The sequence below is a fragment of the Asterias rubens genome, chromosome 18 (assembly GCF_902459465.1).
Source record: "Asterias rubens chromosome 18, eAstRub1.3, whole genome shotgun sequence".
Taxonomy (NCBI): domain Eukaryota; kingdom Metazoa; phylum Echinodermata; class Asteroidea; order Forcipulatida; family Asteriidae; genus Asterias; species Asterias rubens.
Window position 1 is genome coordinate 12813141 of NC_047079.1, and position 9571 is coordinate 12822711.

General features: G+C 40.6%; 1 protein-coding gene across 1 annotated transcript; it reads right to left on the reverse strand.

Annotated features, from left to right (window-relative positions):
- Positions 1-2040: 2040 nt before the first annotated feature.
- On the reverse strand, positions 2041-9290 carry LOC117302417 (complement C1q and tumor necrosis factor-related protein 9B-like). Its single transcript, XM_033786358.1, has 2 exons — positions 9279-9290; positions 2041-3412 (listed from the first exon to the last, which is right to left on the reverse strand). The coding sequence occupies exon 2, from the start codon at positions 3410-3412 to the stop codon at positions 2600-2602; it is 813 nt and encodes a 270-aa protein (XP_033642249.1). The 5' UTR covers positions 9279-9290; the 3' UTR covers positions 2041-2599.
- Positions 9291-9571: the final 281 nt, after the last annotated feature.

Consider the following 9571-nt stretch of genomic DNA (forward strand, 5'->3'; position numbering starts at 1 on the left):
AACCATTCCTACGTTATATATAACCACTCCCTGTCTATTTCACACTGACAATAAATCTTGTCTGCCCCCGTCCCGCCCCTCTCAATGTTGAATGTAACGCTGAAGACCGGCAGTCGGAACCAACTATGAAATGGGGCAGGGGGGCCCAAAAAGATATGGCCGGGATTGCAGTCTGGGTAACAACACCGCAGACTGTATGTACGTAGTAAATATAAATAAAAGAGGGCGCTATTGTAATTTTCATCCCCTGGTTTCAAAGAAAACGGTGTTCGCAAGCACACATACAACCAACGTTCAGATCTGCACACATCACATCGTACATTGTTGACAAATTTATACGAAGAGAGCGCTTTGAAAATATATTCCCAATTAAAATAACACCACGGAGCCACAGCGCCCTCTACGTATATTTTCTTACAGTTTGCCGTCTACATAGGGTGCGTTCGATTAGCTTCCCTTGGTCGACCCCGCGGTGCTCACTCGGATAAGAGCTAATCGAACGATCACACTCGCCCTCTCGTGGTGACGGCATGCACCTCAGGTCACCCCCAACTGACCCACTCCACAAGCAGGGCACTGGGGGCTGACCCGGGTGAGCTCCTGGAATGACGTTAATGCAATTTGAACGTACCGAGGGCAGACCGGGGTTGACCTAGGGAAGCTATACGAACGCACCCATAGATTGTTGGTTGTGTACAGGGAGAGGCGACCGGGGATTATTTGTCCAGGGTTTAGGTCCAATGCGCAGGTGCGTAAGTCAGTCAATGCATGTGCTTTCCAATGAGGCACTGGGACCGATTTGCTCGACCCCACCGGTCTCATCTAGCAACACTGGGAAGGGCTGATGAGCTTGTACAACTTATATCATTCATGAGGGTCTGGTCAATAATAAGAGAACAAGTTGAATTCTAGATTATCAGACTATAAGAAAATAAAGCTCAACATTTTACTTAATTGTGCTGGGCAAACGGTTGTTATACCATTGTGCCATTTAAAAAAGCGTGCTCTGAACTATTTGACACAGCAACTTCAGTCTGATGATTTCAAATTTAAGGGTTTGGGTTCTTTTTGTAGGAGGACAAAAACACAATGTTCACTGATTTACATTAAACTTACACTGTTCAAAGATAGTAGAACGTTTCTCTTTAACAACTACTTGCTGAGGTGCTGTAGTTTTTGAAAAGTAGAAAAAACAATGTTGGGGAAATTGTTTAGCTTGTAAACTGTGTTTAGCAGTAATGATATTTAAAAACTCATTATATATCCAAACGGAAAAAAAACAAAACGATCGACTGATACTACGTCAATGTTTATTCCTTAAAATGTACTTATTTAAACAAACAAAATACACTATTTCTAGAACTATGATATATATCTTAACATTAGTACACTAAAATAATGATTAATAATTTGTTGATAAATAATGATTTGTAGCAATATATGTATCAATTATTATCTCATGTATTCTAACGTTAATCCAAACATTAAACACAAGTGGTTTCGAGGACCTCTAATGTTTTTTGTTTAATTTTACTGCCAACGACACTTTTATGTAGTAAGGGAGATCAGACAAGATAAACTGCAGTATTGTGTAACCAGCTCATGAGGAAAATTGTATTTTCCAAATTCACAGTAAATGGTGCTTTTTTGTTGGTAAACCTTCTTGATACAGCAAGATTGGTTTCATGCCGTTTTGACGGTTAAACCAATCGCTGTACAGAAATGTGCATCCCCTCTTTAACAAGTTATTGTGACATCATCAAACGTTTTATACAAAGGTTGTTCAAAACGAATACCCAATGTTTCATCTGCATTAAAAAGGTGCTCTCTCTTTTAAAAACAAACTCACGCAAAACTACGAGGAACAGTTATATGTTTCACAATATCGAGACGTGTTCGGGAAAGGAAGACACAAAAGAAATGTTTTCCAGGAACTTTAAAACGCTATGACCTTTTGATCAGAAGTTATCATTATTTTGTTTAATATCATAAGACATCAACATAAGACAACTGTTACCAATTGTTAGGTGAATATTTGTATTTTGTTGCTTCAACAGGGTACAGCCTTTTCCACCAATTTAAAATGTTTGAATAAAAATTGCAGGCATAACCGGCGGCCATAATGAATTCTATCAAGGAATATAAAGTTACAGTTGTTTTCATATACTATTAACTAAACTATCGGTTTTTTATTGCGTAGTTTCATTTTGCATATTAATTTGAATGTCGTAGAGTCGTTTCAAGGACTCATCATTGCACCCTCGGAATTACAGTAGAAATATAAAATTTTCCCGAAGATGTGATAAAAAAAAGAAAAAAAAAGATGAACTGATATTTATCGCACAATTAACGTGACAGAAAAAACAACACATTTTAATGTTTTCGCCACAATAAACACGTTTGCAATACCACGCTCTAAAACATAACGTTTTTAATCAAACTAATTGTCCTACATGCATTAAAACAACTGTTAATTTATTATATTCATCTAAACAAACTGCCCCATCTAAACACAATTAACTAGGTGATTATTGTATTTCGAAACACATAAATCGTTATATAAAACAGTAAAACGTTTCCGTGTGTTTTTATGTTTGATTTAGATTTCGTACAGCAGGAATCCTGTAAAAGACGTCCAATGGTTAGAGCTACTATTTACTGGACCGAATACAGCTAAGTGAACTTGATCTCCATAGTGCAGGGGAATCACTGCACTGCTGCTCACTTGATGATAATCTGCATCGCGTACACCCCCTGAAACAATGCTGTTACCGTTCTTCCTCAGCTGGACATATAGGTAAGACCCACTTGGTGATTTCCGGGCTGAGAACATCAATACGTATACCCCAGGCACATTACACGTAAACGTGCCGTTATTCAAGTTGAAATCGGTCCCTTCCTCTGAAAACAATAACTCTTCAAAGGGCAGAGTATCCCCGGAGGATGGAGAGCTGAAGGCGGTATTCCTCACTGCAGTGAAGGCGGACCGTCGCGTACTACATTCACCTGCTTCACCGGTCTGTCCAGCTGGTCCAGGTTCACCTCTCTCCCCCTTCAGACCATTCATCCCATGCAGACCTTGAGGTCCTTGTTTCCCTGGTTGACCGACTCCTTGATCTCCCTTTTGTCCATGATCCCCTTTAGCGCCTGGCTCACCATCCAGTCCATCTGACCCCTTGTCTCCTTTAGCCCCGGGTTGACCTACCTCACCAGGGGAGCCTGCATCACCTCTCGGGCCTACAATCCCTTGACCATGGTTTCCATTAGATCCGGGGATTCCCGGTATACCGGCTGGGCCCTGGCAGCAGGAGTTACACGTCAGTCCCGGATCAGGTGAAACTGCTGCTGTAGCCACCAATAACCAAACTTGCATAAAAGCCAAGACACTGCCCACTGCTATAGTAATCTTCATCTGTAAGTTGAAAGACAGACAGAAAACAAACAATTACAACATTTATAGCAATGTTGTTTTCGTAGCTGGGAGGGTTGGTCATGTGTCAGTTGGTCCAAACTTTTTATGTATTCGCCCGTAAGGTATTAGATTTGATAAAATGGTACATTAGTTGACTAACCGAATTAGAACTGGACTTATAAACAATGTAAGCTTTAGTTAGTTGTCAGAATTACCCCCACCCCCCATACTAATGTATGGTGTTTGTTTTGCAGGAGCAGATATACTAATGAATATGTATGTTTAAGTTTACACTACTGAAGATGTATTTTTCTCCCAAAGGCTGTGAACACTTGTTATTATGCTAATGTTGTAACTTGGTTTATGAATAGGAGTGCAGAGGTCGGTGCCTTCCCTTTCCTTGTGGTATGCAATATTTTAGGGAGTTGCATTGAAGTGCCTATATCTCAACAGTGTCGCGCTACAATTACAACGTTTGAGGTTGTTCTTTTACTGCAATTGTAATGCTAAATCGGAAACAGATTATTCAGGCTGTTATTTTAAGCAATTGATTGGCAGAGAACTGAGGTGGCAGAGATCGGCAGTTTGAAATTGGAAACAAGGAGAAAATCGTAAATTGAAATATTGCTTATTGTTTTTGAGGATAATGATTTTAATTGAGCAGAATTCTTGAAACTAAATTGTTCTTGGAAATGTGTATTTCATGCTGTATTAATGGAGCATTGGATTTGAATAGCTTTGTAATTTGAATACTCTGAATTTGTAGTTCACCATTTTTTTGAGAAGAAGAAATCAGACAAAACAATTGTTTGAGAAGTGCATGTGTATTTATCAAAATGAAGGAGAGCATCAGGCATTATTGTATTTGTTTTAATAATTATTTTATAGATGGCCATGATATTGAGGTGGGAATCTAACCCTCTCCTAGAAGTTTAAAGGGACTATACCCTCCCTCATAGATTGAGAAGCGTTAATGGAAGTTCTGAGACGGACAAAAAGGAAGGCAGGAGAGTCTATGACACGTGCCTACATAAAGTGTTAGAAGAAGAGTGGAGCAAGACATTGGTACCGGAGGACAGTTTAACCTTTGGACATTTTCACGGTGGGCCAATTTTATTCACCCAATATTTTGAACATTTTGGTCGGAGTTGAAGTCAGAGTTGAAGTCATAAGCTTTATTTGACAAGATTGAGACGAAGTGTTTTGAGTTTATTGATTAGTTTCCGTAGAATCAAAGATATAGTTATTCAGTGTACTTTTTCCAGAAATGGGGCAGTGTCCCCAGTGATTGTAAATAAATGTAAAATAATTGTAAATACAATATCTTGTCGAAGAGACTTTTGTTCTAGAGTTAGCAAACTGTCTTTCGCGTCACGGTTGCATGGGGTTAACTGTGACATTAGTTTTCCAAAATGTTGTGGTCTTTTTGAAAGCAACTAAATGAGAACGCCTTTAGAGTGTTAAAACTGTTTATAATTGATATTATTATCAACAGAAGTGTCGTTGCCGAACGGTTTAGAGCACCGAACTCTGGTGTTTCTGATCAGCAGAGTTAGGGTCCGAATCCCGAGCCGTGACACTTATTGCTTCGTCATTAGGAACGTAAAGCCGTCGGTCCCATGTGTTGTGTATAACGCATGTAAAGGAACCCAGTGCACTTATCGAAAAGTGAAGTGGTTCACCTGGTGTTGGCTGCTGTGTACGCCGTGCCACCTTGTAACTCCTTCTTAGGTGCTACATAAATGGTTCTCATCGAGTTCTTCGAGTTCATCACTATAATAAGTTATCTTTCTGAAAGTTGGTAAAATTATACTCAGCGCCTTGAGTACCTTGTTGGTAGATACGTGCGCTAGATAAGACTTCGATGTAATTACTGTGTAATATTCGTCGGATTGCCACTCTACGGGTGCGAATGATAAGAGGTCTGTTGTATATAATTTGGTTTGCGCCTTTAACACCATGTGTGTATCTACTTGCCAGGTAGAGTTTGTTCTTAGAGAACTGTCTTGCTTTTTAATGCTACTACCGCGGAGTAGATTGTTCGGGTGCTCGGGAGACTTATCAGTTCTGAAAAGAACTGTACTGCTTATTAACTATTACCTGGGCGGATGGAATAGAAATAGGCTGGGACTATTACTTATTTCTACCGCGGAGTCAGTTCTTAGGTTGCTGTAATCATCGTCAGGAGACTGACGATGACTAGAGCAACCCAAGAACAATGGAGGTTGACTTTATAAATGAATTTTATGTTGTTACTATTGAAAGACCAATTTGAGACATCACAGTTTCGATCCATACATATGATACCTAATACGTTACTCGGCGATCATGTGGTGTCACTTGGAGCCACTCAGACAACAAAACTGACTTGAAAAAAACCCACAGCTTAAACCGTACTCTTGAGTCTTCGGCCGATTGTGGCCATCAACGTCAGTTTTGATCATACTCTCATGACTACATCAACGTACCTTTTCAACACGTTTGGTGACTAGGCTGGTGACTTGGCAAAGTTCAAGTATGGCGTCTCGTTCAGCACGAATCAACTCAATGCTCTACGTGGTCACTTATTGAGTTGATCCACTTAACGTAGTTTCTACTAATTATATTCCGAATCTTATTCTTAATTACAGTGATTTTGACTTGAGCAAAGACAGTTTGTCAAAAGTGGAAAGTGAACCTGGGACCCTCATTTATCGGCACTCTCCAACTGAGTTATCAATCAATATTGTTCACGGTTTACCTATTTTGCCAGCAAATCACAAATGTTTACAACAAAAGAGTACGAGAAAACAGTTGACTGGGATAACAGGGTAAGGGTAGAACCCAGAGATAACCTCAAATTGTTTTTATATTTGCTCCTTTGCTAAGGCTTGCTCACACTATGACAATTACGGCTAGCTACGTTTAGCTGCGAATCGCAATTTTTAGTTTGCCGCCATTCATCGTGTGTTGCCGTCAATTGTCGCTGACGAATCCGCTAGCGACCACAGATGGCTGCAAATTAGTCACGTCTGTCGCTAATATGTAAGCCAGACTTTGGCTGGCTCATATAGTGGCGGCAAAGACCAAACGGAAAGTGAAGAACGTGAAAATCCCAAGACCTTGGCGGCAAAAGGGAAAAAAACAAAAAACCTTCAGCGACAACAGGAAAGAGGTCAGACGGCTGGCAGCGGACTGGGATGCGGCAAGGAACGGTGGCTGACGGTGGGTTGCGGCGACGATGACGTGACTCATTTGCCGACATCAAAACCTCTGTGTGTAGGTTGTATAAAAAGTCGAGTTTGGCGTTCCCACTCTTCACAATATTCTGGTCATCCACTCATCAGACATCATGACTACCAACGAAATGGACCCTTCCCATGAAATATGTTAATACATTCACGCGTGCGTACAAACCCTGTTGGTTGGCTAACACCATAGAGTTGTGCACTAAGCAGACGCGCAATTGCGTCTGCGTCACCCATTGGCCGTGTACAAAACAGCGCGATGTTCCCTCATTTTGCCAACCAAAACGTTAGTGCGCACGCGCTATGTGTAATTTACATATTTCATGGGAAGGGTCTATTGTGACGAACTCAAAACGACAATTGACCATAGATATATGCAGTTGACCCCATGCACGCGCGTCACACGCGGCGACTGATGCCACGCTCACCATGTTGGTGGTCAATAGATTTACGTGTAAACGCAGAGTCGCCTTAAATGCGCACTTCTCTGAACAACACACGTTGACATTAACCACCAAAATGGCGCCTCCAAGATTATTTTGATGATGACGTCAGGTGAATTGGGTCAATAGGCGGAATCGCACGGCATGGAAATGTCATGCGACTGATAATTGCGGCCGTCTGCGTCAAGAAAATGAGGGTTGCGTTCTCCAACGAAATCTGAACGCAATCACAATGGTTTGTTTTGCTGTCACAACTTTGCCGACGGACACGACTGATAATTTCGACCGTCTGCGGTCACTAGCGGGTTCGTCAGCGACAATTGACGGCAAAACACGTTGATTGGCGGCAAACTCAAAATTGCAATATGCAGCTCGACGTTGCTTGCCGTAACCCTTATTTGTCATAGTGTGAGCCAGTTAGCACCAGGCCGATGACTTGTTTAACCACCCAAAACTAGGACACTGTTGTCGAGATAATACTTTTGAAGAATTCGTTGACAAGAATTTAGTTTTGAGATGACCTCGTTTTCAAAAGTGATGATTTCAGCGCAGCTATGCATGCAATAAATTATCGGCATTATATAGCCATGTTCGTACTTTCTGCGAACGCGAATGGGATACGAATGTTTAAGCCACATCCCTGTTTTTGCAGGGATTGAACACATTTCAACTGATGCGAATTAAAAGTTGCGATTTTGTGACGTCCAAATTTGTAAATATTCGCATTCGCATTTGCAGGAGGTATGGACAGAGATTTTTCGCTTGAAAAAGCTATACATCATGGCAATAACGGTGCTTCTAACAAATTGCAGGCGATTAATTAGCTGACCGACTCAATCACAAAACTGTTCATAACAATTAAAATGGTACAAAGACAAACAATCACATTTCCTAAAGGGTGAAGACATTTGTAAAACGCACAACAACTGCACTGTAAACAAAAACAAGTTTTAGGTTCTGTAACAGGTTTCGAACGCGTCAAAGGGTGAATAGGGTAAACACGTAACAGTGTATGGGGCCAATGAGTTGTGTTGAAAGCAATGGTTTTTGGCCATTTATAAACGGATGATGCGTCAAACTAAACTCGTCAAGCGTTTCGTTTTTACCATGATGCGTTTAGTTTGACGCATCAGCCGTTTACTTTATGTTAAGAATGTGTTTATAAGAAGCGTTTAAAATGTGTTCAGCACATCAACGATTGCTGATCGCACCAGTGTTTAAGTTTGATGTAGAAAATGGGCGAAACCCAATGTTTTACAACACAACTCATGGGCCCTATACAGTGTTACGTGTTTAACCTAAACCCTTAGATGCGTTCGAAATTTGTTACAGAACCCAAACACTTGTTTTTACGGTGTGTCTTGCTGAGGCTTACCACCATTTTAGTTTATATGTTTGCCATTATTACGTTTAAATTGGGTCGAATTTTGCCAATTTTGTTGTAATCTCGCAACATGGCAATGTAATGCCTTAAAAAAAGTACTCAATTGCCCTGGTTAAACAAAACAACTGTCCCTTTAACCGTGGCCCGCCAAGGTTAAAGGATAAAGTGTAAAGATTATCTTAAAACCTTTGGAGCAGGCGATACACTCGTCTTGCCTCGGTTATTGCCCCCTCGGTTTCCCAAAAGACCATCGACATCTTATTTTAGGTACATATCTTGTATAATGTTCAATCTGAAATAGTCTACCTAATTACTATATATAAAATAATGCAATGGTCACGTCAAACATTGCAATGCCATACCTTTTTGACCATAATTATCTTTAAACAATATGTTTTAAACGAGCAGAAAGTCAAGCGCCGTTTATGTCAATCCAGTGGAAAAGAACTTGAAGTCAAATTTTTGAACAAGGCATTGCACTAAAAACCAGTGTAAAAATTGCCTCGTCCAAAACCACCTGCAAGTATAAACGCGAAAAACAAAACCTTTGAGGCAATTACGGCAAGGTTTCAAAGGGAGATGCAACTGGGTGCACATGTTTGTGTACAATCATAGTACCACCACAGTTCACTAAGATGGCAGAGCTTTAGGAGAGAAGAGACCTTAGCCACTGCATGAGAATATCAGCTGTATCGAGTGGTGTCCCTTTTGGAGCAAATACTGCAACCGCATTGCAATAGGCTAACCTTAAACCCACTACTTGTATCTGGAAACGAAAGCTTGAGTCCGGCAGTACAATGAGGAACACTTACCTTGATGATGTGTTCTTGTAGTTCAAACCTTCTCAGTTCCTCTCTTCTGATGCAAAGTTGTTATGAACACTGCTGCTGGTGCAGCGCGTTTAAATACTGCTGTATTTCCATTGAAGTGCTCATCAGTCTACTTCGGGTTTGATTGACAATCGATGAGTAGCCAATCATAGATACGTGTTAAAGTCACTGATTTATTGCAGTGACTTACTCTACCATCGGTTTGAACGAGGCTGTATGTTACAATTGTGGATCAATACCGTGTTAAAGTCACTGATTTATGGCAGTGACTTACT

What these genes read in the sequence shown, in the direction of transcription:
- LOC117302417 (XM_033786358.1), bottom strand. Translation starts at nt 3,412, where the DNA reads ATGAAGATTACTATAGCAGTGGGCAGTGTCTTGGCTTTTATGCAAGTT.